At 37.7% G+C, this 22,620-nt stretch overlaps 1 protein-coding gene across 4 annotated transcripts in view; it reads right to left on the reverse strand.

Annotated features, from left to right (window-relative positions):
* LOC754884 (nesprin-1) overlaps positions 1-22,620 on the reverse strand; it is a 127,407-nt gene that overhangs the window by 67,882 nt on the left and 36,905 nt on the right. For 3 of the 4 annotated variants that reach the window (XM_030999729.1, XM_030999727.1, XM_030999730.1), the window contains 13 exons: positions 22,362-22,556; positions 20,783-20,908; positions 18,281-18,583; positions 16,347-16,664; positions 14,733-14,921; positions 13,822-13,959; positions 13,346-13,492; positions 12,629-12,814; positions 11,936-12,247; positions 10,313-10,330; positions 4,810-4,943; positions 3,947-4,196; positions 3,308-3,436 (listed from right to left, as the gene is read on the reverse strand). In XM_030999729.1, coding sequence (XP_030855589.1) covers positions 3,308-3,436; positions 3,947-4,196; positions 4,810-4,943; positions 10,313-10,330; positions 11,936-12,247; positions 12,629-12,814; positions 13,346-13,492; positions 13,822-13,959; positions 14,733-14,921; positions 16,347-16,664; positions 18,281-18,583; positions 20,783-20,908; positions 22,362-22,556 — 2,445 coding nt within the window. The remainder of the gene's footprint in view (positions 1-3,307; positions 3,437-3,946; positions 4,197-4,809; positions 4,944-10,312; positions 10,331-11,935; positions 12,248-12,628; positions 12,815-13,345; positions 13,493-13,821; positions 13,960-14,732; positions 14,922-16,346; positions 16,665-18,280; positions 18,584-20,782; positions 20,909-22,361; positions 22,557-22,620) is intronic. The other variant, XM_030999728.1, reaches the window with a different exon arrangement.

Consider the following 22,620-nt stretch of genomic DNA (forward strand, 5'->3'; position numbering starts at 1 on the left):
TCCCTCTTACAAATTTATAAGTACCGTAACATTGGGGTCTTACTGACTTTCACCCTGTGATGACATTTTCTCCATTTCTTCCCTTTCTGCACATCATTTCCTCCTCATCATTCAGAGCAACCTTATTCACATTCTTTATTTAGTCTTTACCATATTCTTCCACAACATCTTTGGTCTTCCTCTTCTTCTCCATATTCATTTACTGGTCGAGACTCATAATTTGCTGGTCTTTTGGAATCACCAGATTTCAGAGGATTTATGCTTTTTGCAACGAAAAACTTCTCCATGTTTCGGTCCCTGCGCGAGCGCCTCTAGCTCCAGCAGATATGGGGCTTCAGCTAGCACATCGGTACTACCGGCGCAGTATAGCCACTGCACTGCGAGCTTCCATTGTTTTTATCAGTAATACTCACAGAGATATGGAGATGGGAGATATAGCACCATCTTCTGGCGAATAAGCGTACATTTGTTTACAATATGGCGGCCTCGAGACACCTTAACACTTTGGAGACGGGCTTCTACAGAAGCTGAGCGAGTTGTTAAGTCTGTGACGACGGGCTTCTACAGAAGCCGAGATGTATCCCTAATATTTTGACAAAGTTTTCCAGCTGATTATTAGCTATTATGTGCTAAAGTTCTTTGAAGTATTATTTAGATATATTCATTCATCTCATCTATTAAAAAAATAATAAAGTTATGTGGAAAAAAAATTGAGAAAAAGGTGATAACATTTCAACTTTACACTAAGTTAGTGTACAGATCGAAAAAGACCCTCGAAATACCGTACAGCTGGAGATGGACGCGTACGCGCACATCCGTTCCATATTCTTGCCTTGATTCCAGGCTTTGGATTATTGGTTTTATTGATGAAGATAATTACATGGGGATTTTCCATCGGTGATTGGATGATTTTCGCTGGGCAATATGAGAGGGCGTTATTTTCCTCACATTTCCATAGATGCATTGTAGTTATTCATATAATAATATTATTAGGCCTATAGTAGCCCTATTCAAAAAGACCTAGAACTATTCCTTTTAAAAAAAATGTGCGATACGCCGGGTTTCACTTGGATACAATTAACCGACCTTACTCTCAACTGTGTAAGTATAAAAGTATGCATTGATAAAAGGACTTGGTTATTCTTCTCCCCTTTAATTACCGGAACTCTGACAACACGTTTTTCATTTTATTAACTTGACCAATTTAGCGAATCATTCATGTATGGACCTCCTCTTTTATGAAAAGCTTATCACAGCTGCGTGGTCTAGACCCCACCCTAAGAGGAACAAACAAATGTAGAGAAGTAACTACTCTGGAAGATTACCATTTTGAAAGAAGAGTTTGAAAGAAGAGGAGGTAGGCCTAAACTAGGTCAATCTACATGACAATACAAACAACCACTCTAACTTATATAGGTCATGTAACCATTTTAGAGCAGGTTTGAGTAAAATATCTTGATCAACCTAAAGCCGGTCTTGGTTTGAGCGGGCATATGAAATATTCCATTGTTATGTTCTAAACAAGGGAAATGCTCTTGGCGGTCTCGCCTGCATAACGCAATTCAATATGATAAACCAGAAATTCTGTGTAGAAGTTTAGTGTACCAAAGTTAGCTCTACGATATAAAGCAAACCAAATCAAAATCGGTCGAGAAATGAAGGAGAAGAAGCCTTTTTTGCGATAAGAAGCCTTTTTTGCGATTTTGAACAAATTTGCATAAATTAGCATATATAATGAATTTCACGATTCTGTGTAGAAATTTAAATCCCCCTCCTAGCCCTATCATATGAAACAATCAGAATTAAAATCGGTTGAAAAATAACGAAGAAGAAGCATTTTGAAAATCTTGATGTTGATGCCACAACAAAGTCTAAGTTTGTTGACCTTAAATGACCTTTGACCTTAACTTAGTGACCTGAAATTCAAAGTTTCATTGAGTAAGACCTTATACTTTAAAAATTTTGATGTTGACGCCGCCGTCGCCGCCGCCGGAAAAGCGGCGCCTATGTCTCGCTTTTTGCTACGCAGGCAAGACAAAAACTCTTCCTCTCTCTCCCCACGGATTATCACTCTTGTCTTGAGTAACTCTGGTGGTATAGCCACGAATATGAGACTTTTCCTGGGCCATTGTTGACAAAAAAATATGCAAGGCAACATAAAAACAAGTTTTCTGGCAATGAAGAAAAGCGAGTGCAAGATGAAGAAAATGTTTTTATTATCATTACGATGATTTGCACATTTAAAAGAAAGGGCATTGAGTGTAGATCATGGCATAATGTTCATCAGAATAAAGCCCATGTAAAACAAAGGATTAGGCCTATTATTTATGGCTCGGTTGATAATCAGCCGAGCTTAGCAGACGACAATCATTGACAATAGGGGAATGAATAGAGGTATCGACCGATCTGCGCATGCGGAGGTGCTTGCGCAATTTGTATTGTGAGTGTATTGAAAAGGAAAGACATGAAGCTTCAGCAAAATAAGACAGCAATTTCCCTCAAAAATAACAGACCTTATTGTTTGTATTAATGAACAAAACTTTTAGTTTTAAATTTACTAAAAATCACGAAAATGACTGAATGAGGCGCAATGGGCTATGAAAGTTGAAAGCACCGCCAAATTTTCCATTACTGGGGATGTAACCGAAATCGCTCCGTCACATGGGAAACAATTGCTGTGCACGGGCTCGCTCTCACAGGGTTAGAATTTGAGTGAGAAATCCTGCACGCTAATTTTAACTTCAATAGTTCCATTTCATTGATTTGATTTGATTTATTTACCAACAGTAATACAATTCATACAATAATTTACATATACAAAAAGAGAACTATTGGTTGGTAAAAGGGGCCAGATAATAGCACATGTGTTTGCTGAGCCTAACCCCCTAAACAGCTAAACAATGTATTACAAAGTAAATCAGTGTAGAAAAAAACAAAAAATAATTGGTTTAAGGTTTGAAAGTTGAAACTCAATATTGTGTGAAAGTTATAACAGAAAAGATAATCTTTATTTTATAATTCCACGGGGGCGATTTTTAATTTTGCAATTACCCCCGTGAGCAATCTGACGAAGGCGATTATGTAGCTCACGGGGCAAATCGCCCCCGTGTATTTTTAGCCTTGCTTCCAATACAAAAATACTGGAAAATAAAAGCTCACTTTCGACAAGGCAAGGTGACATCAAATATTTTTCAAAAATTTAAATTTTAGGCCTTAACAATAAACATAATGGGCTTTTAATAGTTTTAAGGGACTTAGGATGACTGCTGATTTCATGACCCATGAACCATACATAAAAGTAACTGACCTGTTGTAGTACTTTGGTTCTTGAAGTGATGTTACTAGATGTACTTGAGTCCATATATCTGATGAGTTGACTGACTAGAGATCCTAGGCCAGCTGCTACAGGGTAAGCATCAACATCAACAAGGATCTCCTGTAAAAAGAAATAAAGAAAGCCTATCTTAGCACAAGCATTCACAATTAATTACCATTTTGAATCGCCTGTTCATAATACTCATAATAACGATGCCTTTTGCTACCTAAGGAACCAGGGATCATGATTACATGTGTCCCATGACAACATCGTTAATCTAACTATCCTAATACAATCCTGAAGCAAGTTGCACAAGAAGCCTCCACATATGATACTAAGAACCAATTAGTAAAAAGAGATAAATCAGTTAAAGCCCATCTATAAAGTGTTGGGAGCACAAAATTTGCTAAATATTTTTATGGCAAAATATCACATAAATTGTGTATTGAAGTGAAAGAGGATGTCGTCTTATAAAACTCAATTCAGCAAGGATTTTCAAAAAAATGTGTTTGAAGACAAATATTGATGAAAGAATACAAATGGGTTTTGTGTTGTACGCAGAAAACCTAAATTTTGTATTCTTTCAAATTTGTTGGGCTCTTTGGAAAGGCTTTAAAGAGACTAACATACCTGACATTTTTTACATCTATTAATCCTTTCTTGCTCCATCTCTTCCTCTGTTGCTCCTTCTACTTTCTCCATACCAACCAATACCTTCTCATCTTCTCTGGCTCCTTGTATACACAACTTGCTCAATGTCTCCTTGTCTTCAAGGAACTGCTCGTTCTCACTATGTTTGTCTTCAAACTGTTGCCATAGCAACATAGCCTTCTCAAATAAATTGATGTTGGACCTGAGCTCATCTTCTGCTTTGCTCCACCTATTAACAACCAATGAAAAGTGAGGAAGTTACGATAACATCCCATTAGTCTTGTTAGAAGTAGTCCCCCCCCAAAAAAAAAAAAAAAAAAAAAAAAACAACAACATTCAATTACATAAATTCTGGGTAAATAGTGTAAATAAAATATCTCTATCATGTCTAATACATATATTTCTTTAAATCCACATCATAATTAATATCCCTACTACTGCAGCTTGGCAACTGTGAATGGAGTAGGTGTAATCTGCACCAAGAGTAATTCAATATCATATGATTGCAAGCGTTAATTAAGAACAAAAATTGAGTTGCATATAAAGCATTCTTGGAGGTGTTGTGGTCTAGTGGATAAGTTATCAGACTGTAAATCATAGCCCTGACATCCTTTGGCAAGGCATTGATGTACATTTGGCACATTCGACCAAAGTAAATAGGTACCTGGCTGGAATTTAATTCCTTGAAATGCTAGAGCGCCATAATGGTAACCATGCTACAAATAATTATGGAGTACCAGGAGTGTGCAAGTCTGACAGACATGAGTGCTATACAAGAACCCACTATCATTATTATTATCATAATGAACTGCACAAGGCAAAACTGTCACAGAGGAAGGTACCTGGATGAAAGGTTCTGGACTGTTTTGTCGAGGTCCTCACTGATTTCTGGAATGCATGTCTTCTGTAACCGGTCACCTAGCTTACATAGAGTGTTGAGCTGACTGATGCTGGATTTCAACTCAGCTTGTACTTCCTATAAAATTAAAAGAAATTAAGAAGATTTTATTAAAGAGCTTTTGTTAAAACATTGTGCTAATACAGACATTTAAACATTCAAATGTACCTAAACATTACTCAACAATTCTGTACAATGATGTATATTATATTTACATATTATTATGAGATGAGACATGGCTGTGTTGTACAAGATGTACAAACGTGTCTAGTATCAATTTTTCTTTCATTTCATCCAAAACTGAAAATTGTCTTGAGATGAATGCTGTTTAAGCTGCCACCATGATAAAATGACCAAATTGCAGTTTAAAAAAAATATTGGTTATGTAACTAGAGAGAGGAAAATGTTAGTCAAGGGTCTGAGCGGAACTGCCATACTGTTCAATCACTGTAATGTTGATTTGAAGACCTCTTTCGTTTGTGTCTCCTTAGATCAAGATTAATGTATCTTGATCTTCGGAGTAGTTGCTACAACTGGCCGTGTCAGACACGTTGCCCCGGGGCGCGAGATAGGACTCTTGTAGCGTGCCCCCATTTAAAACAATTATACAATAACAGTTAACATTACATTTAATTAATAGTATGAAACTATTAAAATTACTCTCATGTTATGGGAAAAAATATCATATATATATATATATATATATATTATGAATCAATTGATTTGGTCGATCCAGTTCGATGGCACAAACACGGTACTACTGGAGATAGATCCTAATAATTACAGAGCTTGGTCTTGTTGCTCTATTCGCCAGCAGTTTGAGGATATGGAATCCCGCGGCACATTACTCACAAGAGATCTAACAAGCCAAGCTTATACAAAGCCTATAAAAAGTAATGTTGTGCATGTACCACCCATCCGATCGATCAAAAACTCAGAACTCATAACTGAATTTTTTTAAAAGAAGAAAAAAAATGAAGACAAAAAAAAAAAGAAGAAAGAAGAAAAAAAGAAAATTTCATAGTTGCGATAAATATCTATAAAGATTTATCAAGCCCAAAAATAAATAATATCATGTTCAAGGAAAGGATATATACACTTTGTATTCTTCTTTCGTGTCCTCAAATGCTCTGCCAGGCCTTGGCATACTGAAGAGCCTTCTCATTTGCTGCCACCAGGTCTTCCAGGCAGCATTGGTGAATTAGGAGTGGACATCTTAATAAGTGTGACATGGATTGCACGGATGTTCCACACTCGCAGTTGGTGTCTGTGTCGTCGGTATATCCCCATTTATGCATGTTGTATTTACATCGCCCCAACCCTGTGCGAAGCCTATTGAGGGACTTCCACGTCTTCCAATCACAGGCCAGGAGGCAGCTGTTCCTTGGTCAGGATTGGTAGCTTTTCATGGTGGTGGTTTTCACAACGTTTCTCTTCCCACAAGATCACTCTGGTTGAATGAGGAGGTTGTGACAGTGGCTGGACTGTATGAAGAAAGCTTTTCCTTCACTTCAGGCGGGTAGGGGCTGGTTGATGCGAGTAAAGGGGATGGCGGGTGTCCTCAACTTGTCTGCTGCATTCAGTCCTACTTGCAACTGTTCTGCGGACATCGGATGGAGCAATTTCGGCCAGGGAGTGCAAGCTGTCCACATTCGTGGGCTTGAGGCAGCCAGTGATGCATCTGCAGCTGTCGTTGAGTGCTGCATCAACTTTCTTTGTATGGGATGATCTTCCCCATACAGGGCAGGCATATTCTGCTGCAGAGTAATGCAACGCAAGAGCAGTTGACCTCAGCGTGGAGGAATTGGCACCCCAAGACGAGTTTGCCAGTTTCCGTAGGAGGTTGTTCCTTGTCCCAACTTTACCCTTCACCTTTTGAACATGCTGTTTCTATGAAAGGGTTCGGTCAAGAGTGATTCCAAGGTAGACAGGGTGATCGCAGTGTTTCAATGAGACATCGTTCCATTTCAGGGACAGCTTCCTCCCAGCATTGTGGTTGCGGAGATGGAACAAGCTAACCTGGGTCTTGGCAGGGTTAGCCTTCAGATGGTTGTTGTTGTAGTCTGTCAGGTTGTCTAGGGCTGATGAAAGAGTGGCTTCTATCTTGTCTATGTGGGAATTCTGGGCTGCTATGCCAAGGTCATCAGCATAGATGAAGCTTCTTGTCCCTGGGTACACTGGCTGGTCGTTGGTGTAAACATTAAATAGGACAGGAGCAAGTACGCTGCCCTGAGGTAGACCATTCTTTTGTTTCCTCCCTCTGCTGCGCTTCCCGTTGAGCTCAACATAAAAGCGTCTATTTTCCAGGAGCATTTGGATAAGCTTAGTCAGATGGGAGTCCTTTGTCATGGTATAGAGCTTGTCTAGAAGTATATGGTGGTTCACAGTGTCATAGGCAGCTGTCAGGTCGACGAACACAACTCCAGTCGGTTCATTCTTCTCGAAACCGCACTTGGCCAGTGCACGATCTTCCAGGCCGGAAACCTGCTTGCTCTGGTATCAGGTGTTGTTCTGTGACTGGCCCCAGTCTGTTCAGGATGAGGCGCTCAAAGAGCTTAAAGAGGTGGCACAACAAAGAGATTGGTCTGTATCTCTTTGCTTCATTAGGGTCTTTCCCTGGCTTGAGGATAGCAATCACACGGGCTTTCCGCCAGATTTTAGGAAGCTGGGAGAGGGTTATGCAGTTATTGTACAGAGAGAGCAGCCACTCCCGTGTATTGTGCCCAAAATGTTTGATCTGTTCTGTACGTATGTCATCAAGACCAGCTGCCTTGCCATTCTTAAGGGAGTCGATAGCCTTCTGGAGTTCCAAGTACCAGGTAGATTATGTGTCAACCTGTGGCCAAGGATTCATTTTGTGGCATTTCTTGTGTGCCAATTTGCCATTCAGGAGAAGTTGGTGGGCAACCTGATCTGCAGTAACATTAGAATGGGGTGTAGACTTCTTGGGATCGTTGCTGATTTTCTTAATGGTAGACCAAGCTCTCTTACTGTTGTGCGTCATATCAACACCCTCAATGAAATCTTGCCAAGACTTCCTCCGTTCCTCTGATATTGTTGCCATGAAGAGCTCACCTGCACTCAAGGTTTCCTCTGAAAAGGGGTCTTCCTTGTAGAGTTTTATGTACTCCTTGTACATCAAGGCACTTTCAGCTGATAATCCAGGTATGTAGTTTTCCCTACATCCACGTGGAATGTGCTTCCTGGATATCTCCTGTACAGTCCGGACGAATTGGTCGTAGTTTGCCGGGACTGGGTCAACATCAGATAGAGCTTCATCCAGATCGATGGCGAATTTCTCCCAGTCAGCTTTACGAAAATTGAAATGGCGTTGTAGGGGAACTCTCTGAGGTACCACAGCAGCAGTAATGTCAACGATTATTGGTCTGTGTTGTGAATGTGGTATTGGCTCTAGGACTCGTTTCTTGGTTTGGCATGATATTTGTTCACTTGTAAAGGATAGGTCTGGATTATAACCTTTCTTCCATCGACAGCTATTGAAGGAATGGGGGAGCTTAGCATCATGGATTAGGTCAAGATGGTGTGCCTCTGCCCAGGCCTCATCAAGGTCACCATCCTCATTTGTTTCTTCGTATCCCCACGAGGTGCTACGGCTGTTAAAATCTCCAATAATAACATTTACAAAGTCATAGTCGAAAGATTGAGGTTCAGTAAAGGCAAATGTAGATCCCGGCGGTTTATAAACAGAAGTGACTGATAGTTTCCCCATGTTGACAGCAAGGACTTCTATGTTATCCTCTTCAGTCAGTGAGGTTTGGTCGATGATCATATCTTTCCTAACAAAGATAGCACTTCCATATTTCTCATGTGGCCTCTCTATAGCCAACTTCATTCCAGGAATCCTCGGTCGAATGTATTGGTGGCCTCTGTGGGTCTCTTGTAGACATAATGCTACACAGTCCTTCTCTTTGCAGAGCTTTCCAATGAGTTGTTGTTTCGCTGATGAAAACCCCTCAGTGTTGATAGACATCACTGTTACCGTCCGTCCTGAAGAGGATGCATGCTTCCGGCGACAATCAGTGGGAGCCATCATTAGGTAGTATTTACTTGCTGGTAAGAGTAGATGAGATGGATGGATGATGGTGGTGGCAGAATTAGCTCAGGATGATGTCCAGTTTCCAGCCCTGCGACGTGGACGCTTAGATAAGTAGACAATCAGCAGAGTCTTCTATTGTGATGTCACACTCAGCTCAGCAGTGGTGTAAGATAAGTAGACAGTCCATGCACAGACGTCACACTGATGAAAAGTGCGCGCAATGCGCTGTACTGTTGCTATGCGTATGTGTAACGGGTGCTTCTCCGCGTAAATATTCAAAACAAATATCCAAGAATACGCGAAGAAAAACAAATTTGAAAAAATTAAATCCTATAAAAAGTGCAAAGTTTTAGAATGATTAGCTATAATATTAGGTCCATCGATGAAAAAAAAATCCAGATTTTCTCAAAATCGCCTTCCAAGTGTTGTTATCTGTAGTCCGATGTAAGTTATAATGCTTATCGTGTGCTCAAACCCGAGTTACGCCTGAAATTTTGGGAGTCCACGGAAAACACGTCCTTCCCACCCCATCCCTAGGCAAATATTTGAAGAACTGTATATTCATTAACATATCTTAAATTCTCTTCAAATAAGTCGATGTTGAGCTTCAAAGAATTCATCTGGCTAAATAAAAAAGCACTCCTGATGTGACAATGCTGCAATATATTTTTTTCTGTTGTTGTAAAAACAGCAAGATTGAATAATTTATATGTATATTACTAGTAACAAGAGGATGCAAGCAACAACAAAAACATTAACAAAATCTTATAGAAACAGACACATAATGCAGGGACAGCAAAACTAATAAAGTTTTTAGAGGATCACAGCAAACTAAATAATGCACAATGTTAATTTTCCAAATAAGTAAGTCAATTCCCGAGTAAGAATCAATATTTTTCATTAGTACACAATGACACACTGCATTATACTTCTCTTTAATGTGAATTTTGTGATACTCCATAATGGGCCTATTCCAAAGCAATTTTTTAGCTGCAACTCTGAGTAGAATGTAAAAGTCACACAATTCATTATAATTAAAATATCACATCAAATTTACACACAAATCTTTTGTACGTGTTAACCACATTTTATCATATTTTTATCATCAAAAAGAAAATATATCATACAAGACAATTTCTGTCCTATCCAATTTTGGCTCTTAGTGACAGAATTACACACTTCAAATAAGAATGACAGAGAAAGGAAAAATTAAGTCTTCGCTATAATAGAAATGGAGGTTAGTAATAATGCATATTCTGAAAATAAAAGAAGGAATCACAGAAGGGCCTTAATAACTTGAAGAAACATCATAATCGTTAATGCCCTACTGGCTCTCAGCAGATGAGATATTGAGAAAGAGGACTGCATTCAAATCAAATGAGAAGGTCACCTTCAATGGTAATAATTCCTGTCATGGTCCATGAATTGAGAGGGGGTTGCAACAAGGTTTACACAATAAAACACAAAAAGCAAAATAATATAAATCTAGCAATACAATAGATTTGATCATAAATTTCATGCTGCAATGCTGAACACATGCATGCACAGCTATGCAGTTATATCCACCAATGGTATAAATAAAATTGCAAATTATATTGCTCTAATCTGAATTTAAACATTAGCATATACTTGATGAAATTGTTCAATATACAATGTTAACATTTGACTAAAACACATCTAACATACAATCCTAAAATAGATAAAACAACACTTGATTGTTTGAGGTTCTATTTCTTTACAGCCATTCCTTCTATATATCAGTAAGTAATATCTATGAAAAATACTTCAAATGTAATATTTTAAGTCACACAGCACAGTTAGCATCCCCAAATTACAAGACAATTATTGAAATAATAAATAACATTCAACTTATATCATATATAATTAATTTTCTTGTAAACAAGACAAATAGGACTGCATCTCCTATACGCCTCTGCCCTAAAATCAGTATAGGAAAAGGATGATATTATTCATGACATATCACAATGACAAAAAACCTGTAATCAAATGTCAACCGGCAACTACGGTATGATCTTGACCTGATAACCCAAATGTAATTGGATCCATTATAGAAAGTGTAATGTTATTTAGTTGTGTTGTCTGGTACGGGAGATGTAGAAAGAAAGACTTCAGCAAGCTCCAGAGAATCAACAAACAAGCAGGGAAGATCACGACCTAAATTCAAAATCTAAATGAAGCATGCAAATCCAAAATAATTCTAGAGGTAAGACAAATTATGAAAAACAAAAACCATCCACTCTTTCCAAACTATGTTTTTACGCGTTCTGGGAAACAACTTCGTTCAATGAATTGTCGCACTCAACGTTTTCTAAATTCTTTTGTTCCTTTCTCGATCCGCAAATACAATCAAAATGCTACCTGAATTTTAAGTTCTTCTTTATTTCTGTAATTTCATTATGTAACCTTTCCGGGCAATCCCGTTCACTCGAACAGTTTAAAATAATTCACTTATTTTGTTTTATAATAACATAAGAAAATTTCTGTATAGCAATATTCTGAAAAATTTCTCTATCAAGGTATATGATATATTGTGTATGTAAACTTATTTTGATTCTTTGTACATTTGTAAAATGTGAGCAAAACAAATTTCCAATATTGGACAATAAATTGAAATTGAAATATGAAATCGTCTTCTTATAGTCATACTGTCACCACGTTTGAAAGCAAATAGCTTTCTTGCTTAACTGTCCACAGGAGAAGAGGAGCTGATGAAGAACAAACCCTCACAAAAAATGATTTTTGTTTTAATTATTAATAATTATTCTTTTTACAGAACATTCATGAAATATTGAACATCCTAAAAATCTACAAATAAATTTTTCACAAATGTGCCTTTATCCATGTTTTTCCCAATTTTCTTGAGTTCTAGTCCAACGACTTCTGCCTCATTTTGTTGTGACAGGTCACATATTTATCACTACACTGATTTGGTTCTGAAGCAGTGATGTATTGAAAATATGATATGCACTGACAGTAACACAAAATACTTTACCCTTAGTTTAGTAGTCTGGACCTGCAGTGATTCCACTGTGCCCATGATGACATTCCCCCTGCTGAGGGCATATTCTGCCTTGCAAAGCGCTTGCTGGACAACGGTCAGTGTTTCTTGGTAGAGTGACCATTGCTCTAGGGCAGTAACCTGGTCAGCCTTCAGGTGCTTGACCAGACGTTGAAGGGCAGACTGGCGATTGACCAATGGCTGGAGAGTTTGCTTGATGGACTCCTGGTCTGAGGTAAGTGAATGGGCAGTGGCCTTGAGTTGATGAAGGTCACTGGATTTGCTCTTGATGTGCTCCTCAATTGCCTGTAATTTCAGTAAATGACAAAACTATTTACAATCAGGCATGATATTAACTTCCAGAAAAAGAGGAAAACATTAACAAGGGATGCATGGAAAATGGTCAACTCAAACTCTGCTATGATACATTGGAAGCATTATCATCATTTTAATCATCACCATCACAATGATCGTCATCCTCATCACTATCATCATCACCATCACCATTAACATCATCATTACCATTATCATTATTATCACCATAAACATCATCATCATCATCACTGTCATCATCTTCATCATCGTCATTATCAACATTATTATTGTTACTACTACTACTACTACTACTATCACTAGGGCGCTGACGACGACTAAGACAGGTAAACAGGTTAAAGTATGTATACTGACCTGACAGATACGAAGTGCCTCTTTGACGCTAGCCTCTCGACCAATGGGCCCATCAAACAGTTTGACCTTATCCTCCTGTTCCTTCAGAGTATTATTGGTATCAGAGACCTGTTTACTGAAGGACTTCCAGCGCTGAAGGAGGAGTTCCAGAACTTTTGTCTCTTCTCCAACTCTCCCATTTAACGCCTGTAACATCAATACACATTTGTTAGCATGGTCTTAGATTAAATGGAATGATCCTCTACACAGGTGTTTTGTACACTTTTCTGTTCATTCATATATTCATTCATTCATTCATATTCAGCACAGCTGAATATTTTTTGTATAAAAGCTGCGCTATATAAATTTATTATTATTATTATTATTATTATTATTATATATCAGTATTAATTTTTTTACTCTGGATTGCCAGTTAGAAGACTTATACTATAATTATATCTTGTTTATGAGTTGTATCTCCCTTCAACTTTTTTTCATGAATGATATGACTTGCTCCTGCATAATACAGAGTATTACAGTTATACAACAATCAATCAAACATTCAAAATTAACTTGAAAAGTGACAAGGCATTCAAGTCGGAAGACAGAACCAGAACAATCTATTTCTCTAAGAGGAATCAATCAATTGTAAAAGTGTAATAGTGTGATATGTGGCATTGTTGAGGATGAGGCAAAGACAGGGAAAAAAATATTTGAATAAGGAATTGATCACTATACCTGCCACCTCTGATTCATAGTACCAAGTTTTTCAGCAAAGTCTGTCTTGTCTCCTCTCCGACTCTCAATGTCTTGGCTCATTTGAAGAATGGACTGGTTGACAAACTCCACCGTTAGCAGATGACATGACAAGTCTACCTTATAACCCTGTGGAAGATACCAAATCAAGAGATTAACCCTGACATTAACTTGGTTTTGCTTAAAGTAGAACATGATAGAAACAAAATAGTGAAATTTTGAGCATTATAATACACTAAACTGGTTAAAGCAGCTTTTTTTTCTCTGTTACTGGTAGGACTAAAAAAGCAGAAAATTTGAATACATTCATAGATATTTATATTTATATAGCGCCTTTACATAAACATGCTCAAAGAGCATTGTTTTTAAAACACAAGGTATGAATCAAAGTGAAAATTATATTTGCTGTATGTTCTACAAGATTTGCGGAAGTTAGAATCAATGTAGGGGTCACATACCTTATATACTTGTAGGGTATCTTTCACATCACCACTGCTTATATATACTTTATGGTTGTATGAATCTAAAGCTGACTCCAGGCTATCCATCCATAGCATTAATTCATTCAATGCTTGTCTTGAGGGAAGCAGCTCCATCTAAAACAACAAAATGAAACAACACATATAGATCAGGTCTGAAAGAAGTACTGTAAAACCACAAGCTTTTATTTATTTTGTGAGTGGTACATATTCCCAAATTTTCTTGCCCCCAAATACTTGGATCTCAAGTAACATTACACTGAAATTTAGAAATTTTTCAAAGTTTCCTGCTATGAATAAAGTTGTTATTTAGAATTCACAAAAGCCTTTGGGTTTTACACAAGTTCTTCACCTCAACCATCTAGATTCAGCAATCAACACAACTGATCATCTCTATACATATCTTTCTTTCAAGATCAAGATGTACCTAATCGTATTAAAGGCATTGCAATCAATAGAATCAATCACTTATTAGAATGAATTCACCTAGTGAGATTTAGTTGTTGAAAAGCCAGAAACAGTTTAATTTTCAAGATAATTTGAAAATGATATACCGTAAATCTTCGTGAATAAGACACACTTTTTTATACACAGGTACAAACATTTATGCCCCTCCACTGCGCCTCGCAGTTAAATAAAAGTCCTTCCTGCATGTTTTTTGTTAACACGGACCTGGCTTGCTGCCGACAGGGTCGGCAAAAAAAAAAAAAAGCGTGCGTCTTATACACAGAGACTTACAGTAATAGAATTCCAATGTATGTCTAAATAAAGCCCTTGGTAATGACAGGGCTGTAACATAAACACAAAATTAAGGGGAGCTTGTCTGATGAGATAAGTAAACTTGAGATTGATGTATTGTCTTGAAGGAGATGAGGTAGTCCGAAACCAACCTGAGATTGGTGTAAGTCTTCTTGGAGCTGAGGTAGTTCATTTTGAATGTCTGTCCAATGAGACTCGATGCTTGATAGCTTCTCCCTGATAGGAGAGGTGTTCAGCTGCTTCAACTTCAACAAATGGTTGCCATGGGTACATGTTGATACCTTCTGTGGTGTGTGAATTTCTATGTCTTTTTGCAGTTTCTGGAAATTTGAAATAATGTACATGATTATATTTCACATAATACTACACAAGTAATATTCATGTTGCAATGTTATACTTGCTTCAGCTAAACAATTAATCATATTCGATCAACATGAACCATCACTATTCACTGTAATCTTTGCCATAAGCAAAATATCAAAATCCTTTAGATGTATATAAGAAATTCCTTGAACTCCCATACAACACCAAATACATACCTTTACATGTACTTTCTATCATTTTACATACTTTACCTTACCTATTTCTTATATTTACTACTCTTTATCCAAATCTACTTATTTTTTCATATACATGTACATGAACTACATGAACTAGCAGCAGAGATGCCGACCCTATAGGATGGCTGTCAGTAACATTTACCACATTTGTCCGTAACAAATGGGGGTCTTTCTGTAACGCAAAACACCGCAGCATAATTTTCGCGGGAAATGTACACAAACACCCAATCACTCTTAGGATCTACTGCATTTCGAACCTACCATTTTTAAGTCCAAAATAAAGATGTGCATAAAAACGTTTTTTTTTAATCTGTTTGCAGTCAAAGGATCTCCTCCTTGGATACTTGTTCTTTTGAGTGAATCCATGATAGTATTCAGGAAGAAAACACCTTGTTCAAACGTCGAACGGCAAATTCAAATCCACAGTCAAATGGCAGAACTCGTATCCTACACACGCACAGGTACACTCACCAGTACCACAGACACACCAGCCCAGGCCGCTAGGCCCGGCGTTCATGAACAACAACACACCGTATACCGCACTTGCAATGCGCCCAAATGCGCCCGCTGAATCACTGAAGTCTTCGCTACTATACTTTGAATGGGTATTGCGAGCGCCGCGCGCACGATCATCCACCACCATGCTCCCCCCAAAATGCACGACCGCACGTAGTATACTACTAGTATCAAAACAGTAATGACGGTGGCCGGAATTAAACAAGATGGCGGCGGACGGACCATGTGCGCGAAAGTGCCTATCCAGTGTAGTCAAATTCAGTGAACTTATGAGTAATTGCGTGCGACATGCAGCGCTGTGTACGGAGGCTATGTGATAAGGCGGCATTCGCTATAATGTACTTTTATTTATCGTTTCCCCATAGCCTTTTGATTGTTTACCGTAACGCCGTAACAAGAGCATTAAAACCGTAACAAATACGGCGAAACCGTAACAGTTGGCATCTCTGTAGCAGGATGGACATGCTATGCAGAAAAATATATCGATCATCCTTGTTTCACACCTGCTGAGTCTATACAATGTTAAATGAATGAGAGATTGAGTGTTATATTTACAGAGAATTCTTTCAGTTGCTCTGAAATGGGCATGTGAACATGAATTTTATTCTTCAATGTGGTCATGTCATTAATACAATGTCAAATGAATGAGAGATCGAGTGTTATACTTACAGAGAATTCTTCCAGTTGCTCCGAGATGGGTTTTTGAGTGTGATCCTTATCCTTCAAAGAAGCCATGTGATCGGTAACATGTCTCAGCCATGGTATGAGCTCTATGGACTCCTGCTCAAACATTCTCCATTCCTTTAAAAGAGCGGTCCAAGAGGATAGGTCATGCCTGACCCGCTGGTTGACTGATGACCACTGGTCACGGAGTAAAGCCAGTTGCTTCTCTAGTTGTGGTGATGTGAGGTTTCGAAGTAGAGCCTGGGCGCCGGAGTCTACCTGACGTAGTGATGATTGTCTCCCCTCAAGCAGTCCCTCCATTGCCTGGTAAGAAGAATAACTTTGATCAAAGCTTGTTCGCAATCACTTTGTGAGAAAAATAATGAAGAAAAGCACAAATCTGCCAGAGAGCAGTACATTGCTCTATTGTAGCAGAATTGAGGTTAGAACTTAGACCTAAACTGTAGAGGGCTATACTATATCGCGATGGTTCTGTCCATGCATATGTCTGTGAAAGTGCATTTTGTACGGTGGTCAGTGATGAGCTGCAGTGAAAAGTTATACTTTGTTCCTAGGCGGTTTTTTTTCTTTCTGTCGCCTTCAAATTCAGTGTTCAAGTTCAAGTTCAAGTTCAAATAAGGTTTTATTCATTACTTGTCAACAAGTCCGAAGACTAAAAATGCAAGTTTACATCAATATAAAAAGCATTCAAAAACATAAAGATAACATAGCAAATGAGGACAAATATATAACAATGAATACATTTTTAAGTTAAAACATTAAAGTAGTAATAAAAAAAAATAAATAAAAAAAAAAAGATTTAAAAAAAAATACAAGATATAAAATATTGCTAGCAAAAATGAATAAATGTTGACATATAAACAAATAAAATGTATACAGATACTTGAATTCAATTAACTGTAACATTGGAAAAATTGTAATTAAGTTATGAGTATTGAGTATTGAGTATTAAAAAGTATTAAAAAGTATTAAAAAGTATTACAATTGGAGTCTTGGCAGTGTGCTAATCACAAGCGTGATATGTGTAAATGTTACATATTAATTTTATCTTCTCTCAAGTAATTTATTTAATCTGATAGGAAGAATATGTTAGTAATCCACATTGCACAATAGATTTTTGTGAGAAACCCACTGAAGGATTTATGAGAACAATGACTGGGTTCGAGAGAGACTGCTTGGCAGTGTGCTATCAAGGAAGAGCGCAGTTACGGGACAATACTTTTTACACAGGTTGAGTTCACATCCTCGATGGATTTCCTTGCAATGCATGTAGCTTTTCTCCAAGTACCGGTAAGCACATTTGAAATTTTTCATACATTTTTATGCTTCAGTGATATGTTTGGTCGATGTCAAATAAGAATTTTGCTATTTTTGTTTTTGCTTCTAAATGGAATGATATCTGAAGACCAGTACACATATTTTATCAGCTAATTTGGGACTCCTGTGACAGAAATAAAGGCTTGTTCAGATATGCCGTAGTAAACCGCTGCAACAAAAACCCTGATGCGCTTTTCTTTACGTGTAAATGAATGGCAAGTGCAAAGGTCATGTGAAGAAATGTGAAGCCTATTACACTTTGTGTCATCACATTGCAACAAAGCCTTTAATAGCAATGACCAAATATGTCAATGGTAGATATCTAATGTGGGTATTGTTTGACATTTAACACCATGCACTTATCAATCCACTTCTGAATACCAGACACAAAATTTGTTTTTAACGTTCATAATTTTAGGATATAGCTTTTAATTTTCTCATCCCCAGTCAAACCAACAACACCAACATCATACTGTCAACAGACCAAACAAGAAATTACAAAAAACACATGTAGTGATGAGTTTGGTTCTCAATTGGTTTGACGGTCGGTGTGACTGGGATATAAAACTGTGTGTATGTTTTCTTGCAATATGGAACATTACCTGATATTTATGAATGGCTTTCTGTACGTTATCCTGCGTAGCATCATTGATTCCACTAGGTACCTGAGCCTCGACATGACCCAGCCAGCTACTCAGCTCCCTTAGACTGGCCTGTAGGTCACGCCAATCACTGACCAATGCCTCTAAGGTCTGGCCTCGCTCTGTAGCCTGAGCCATGATGGCTTGGCTACGACGATCAAGCTCTGACCGTTGGGCATGAAAGAGTTGCTGAGTGAATGGGTCAGCTTTCTGGGCAATGGATTCTATGAGGATGTGATGGGTGTCCAGGTCACTGAAGAACTCCTACATCAATGTATCAACCAATCAATCAATCAATCAAGCAGTATTTGGCCAGGTACTTTTTCTACAACATTCGGTCATCTTGATAATGCTGAGTAAACCGAATCTACATGTACGTCAATATCATATGTCTATCATTCTCCAATTAAACTAGATGGAACTTCGACTGCGCGCAGTCGAAATGATGCCTCCGTCATAGAGCAATTTACAAACCAAAACAGAAGAAATTTTTCAAATTCAAGTTCAATTGTAATCCATTAACAGGTTCTCAGAATATTGTGATTACAAGCAATTTCTCATATACATATATGACCCTTTGATCTTTGACCTCATGACCCTAACATCTACTCAGTTCATTGGCTCTGCAAGATGTCCCGAGTTAAATAGTAATCCATCTGTCAGTTCTAATGAGAATGTGTTCACAAGCTATTTTTGCATACATAATGAGCCCATGACCTTTGACCTTTGACCTCATGACCAAAGAATCTACTCAGTTCATTGGCTCTGCAAGATGCATACATGATAAGTTTGGCAGGAATCCATCAATCTGTTGTAATGATAATGCGATCACAAGCTATTTTTGCATACATAATGAGCCGCATGACCTTTGACCTTGACCTCATGACCCCAAAATCTAATCAGTTCATCGGCTTCGCAAGTAACATACATGACCTAAGTTTGGCAGGAATCCTACAATCGGTTCTTGAGATAACACGATCACGAGCAGTTTTTGCATACATAATGAGCCCTGTGACCTTTGACCTTTGACCTCGTGACCCCAAAATCTATTCAGTTTATCGGCTCTGCAAGATACATACATGACCAAAGTTTGGCAGGAATCCATCAATCGGTTCTTTGGATAACGCGATCACGAGCTGTTTTTGCATACATAATGAGCCCTGTGACCTTTGACCTTTGACCTCGTGACCCCAAAATCTAATCAGTTCATTGGCTCTGCAAGATACATACATGACCAAAGTTTGGCAGGAATCCATCAATCGGTTCTTCAGATAACGCGATCACGAGAACGGGACGTACGGATGGACGTACGGACGTACGGATGGACGGACGGACAACCAGAAAACATAATGCCTCCGGCTACTTCGTAACGGAGGCATAAAAATCAAGGGATTTTAAAGGATCATATTCAATATCAAGGAGGCTAACAGTTATTTCAATGTTTTAGAGTTTATGCTGAAAATGCATTCTATATTCCAAACAGATATCCCAATAATCGTTAATGAACTATCTCTACTCATACAGATATCATATCTCATGCATAGCGAAGGAAATGGTTCATTCTATTAACTATGTCCCATATTACCTGTACATCAACTCACTGCCCATGTATTCCATGTGCGCTTAGAGACACCAGTATTAAGCGCCTTATAAATATTGTGTATTATTATTTATTATTAAACAAATGAAAGATCTCTGAATATCACAATTGACTACGTGGTCAAATTTCATGAAAACAACACAACAGTTAGGCCTATATAGTAGGCTTGCGGTTGCACCATGTGAGAGAGGGGGAAGGATTGGGTTGTCCTGAAAAGGAATCTCTGTAATCTTTCTTTCTTGAGTGTGTGTAGTCCTGAAAAGGACTGTTGGTAGTCTTCAAAAAGACTGTTGGTTTACTTTCTTTAATAGCTTAAAGTTCTAAGGAGAACTATAGCGCCCGTTGGAGAGGATGGGTGGTAACTAGGAGTGGCTCTACCACCATCCTCTCCAACCGGCGCTATAGTTCTCCTGAGAACTATAAGCTAAGAAAGATAACCCAACAGTCTTTTTCAGGACCACACACACTCAAGAAAGAAAGATTACAGAGAATCCTTTTCAGGACTCCCCAATCCTCCCCCTCTCTCACATGGTGCAACCACAAGCCTATATTGTATTATCTACATCACCATGCAAGCCGATACCTATAAGCAGCATCTAACACAACAGTTATCGTTGAGTAAAATCAGTCCATAAGCTAGGAAATGTATGCAGATGTCCAGTATGATACAACCAGGGGGTGTTCAATAAGTTCATAGTCCCACTATGAAGGCCGGAGCAGGTATTATATGCATATTTAATCTTTCTGATTACAGGTAACATGATTAAGTTTAGCAGCATCCCCACCTAGGAATAAGAGCAGCTGTTCAAATTGCAAGTATGAAGAGTACTTATGATATGATAAGAATGATATTGGAACAATACCTTGTGCTTCTGGAGTTGATGATGGAGATCATCTACATCTGTGGCTGATAAGGTTTTGTTCTGTAGCTTCTTCTCTGCTGTCTCAAGGAACTCCATGTAATCTTTCAGGATCTTGTGGTATTGTTCCTGGTTATCAATGTAGTTACAAAAGACATGAATATTCATCCATAACTGTTTATATTTTAGATATAGCTGATCTTGAATGGGACAAGTTACCTTGAAAAATGTATTTGTGTACAGCTAGTATGATTTTGTATATTGTCATTTTTTTTCTCCAGTTTTTAATTTTTCCTATGTGTAATGTTGATTTTTGTCACAGCAATAGGTGTCTATGATTTGATTTGATTTATTTATTTCTGTTTGATTTTCTTTTGCACTTTTACAAATATATAACAAACAAAACATTGCAAATTGTACACATGACAAAAGAATATATGTAGAATAAAGTAAGGCTGGCTGTAATGAATAAAAAAAACATCAAACAGGAGGGTTGACAAAGTAAGCAAAGCTGGATAGCATGACTACCCTCAATGGATACATAATATCACAAATATGGAGGAAAAAATATTGGTAAAAGGAACGAAAGAGAGAGAAAAAAAAAGAAGAAAAAAAGAAAGAGGTAGTGTACATCAAGATTCACAGATGTATGTGGTAGTTGGATTTCAATTTGATATATGAAGATGAAAAAAGATGCACATTAAAATATTGGGTGGCCAACTTGGGATATATTATAGAATTAGAAGACTCGCTAGGTTTCTGGAAAATTTGAATAAGAATGTGAGATCAGCGAGCTGGTTAACAAAGACTGTAAATCTTGGCCTGCGAGTAGGAGCCTTGAAATGTTTGTATACGAAACAGTGTTTAGTCAGTATCCCAATTTATATTTTGAGTGTCACCATGACTGAGGTCTACTTTCATTCTATTTTGTGTATCACTATTGTATCTATTCACGACCAAACTGTATAACAGATTTTGTATTTCTCTCTGATTCTTGTCATCCTGACTAATAATGTTAACAAAAATAGAATTTTTAAATATTTTTTTTAAATAAAATAAATATCAACCTAAAAGACTTTCTGGCTGGTACTATACAATAGATGGGTGGGTGGTTGGTAAAATATCAGATAACATTAAACACAGTAAAGAGAGAAATCTAATCTGACTCGGGTTTGTGTGCTTGCAAATGTGAAAGAGTGAACCGCGTAGTCAAATCACAAGCCATTGTTACCTTCATTTTAATAGAGAGTATGCATAAATTGTAATTTCACTTTGTAATGATAATACTGTAAGCACTCTGGTCAGTTAATGTTAAAGCACTATATCAGAAACTGGTATTATAAACATTGTTATTATTATTATTATTATTATTATTATTATTATCCTTCTCCTTCTTCTCCTTCTTATTGTTATTATAATTAATGCATGTATATGCATTTTATGATTGTCTCAGTCAGACAATATGAAATGTTTCAGTGCTCTCTTCAAATATGTTTTGCCTTACATACCATCCTAGACTCAGTTTAGTTCAACTCCTTTCACATGGAGCACATAGATGATATTCATGGTCTACTTCTTTTACCTGTAATATCTTGGCAGTGTTGAGTTGATTGCGTCTGTTGCCTAGCAACCTCTGAAGCTCCTCCCAGTTGATCTGCAAGGTCGCGATATCATGTGCTATAGCAGGGAGATGAGGATCTAAGGCTAGAAGATCTTCTCCTTTCTGGACTAGGTCCTTGTATTTCATCTCACGCCTACTAGCCTCACTTTCTAAGACCTGTCATAAGCAAACAAAAATTGTAATTAAACTTACAAAGGAACAATGAAAAAAACTTTCAAGA

The sequence above is a fragment of the Strongylocentrotus purpuratus genome, unplaced genomic scaffold (assembly GCF_000002235.5).
Source record: "Strongylocentrotus purpuratus isolate Spur 01 unplaced genomic scaffold, Spur_5.0 spur5_scaffold_5, whole genome shotgun sequence".
Lineage (NCBI taxonomy): Eukaryota > Metazoa > Echinodermata > Echinoidea > Camarodonta > Strongylocentrotidae > Strongylocentrotus > Strongylocentrotus purpuratus.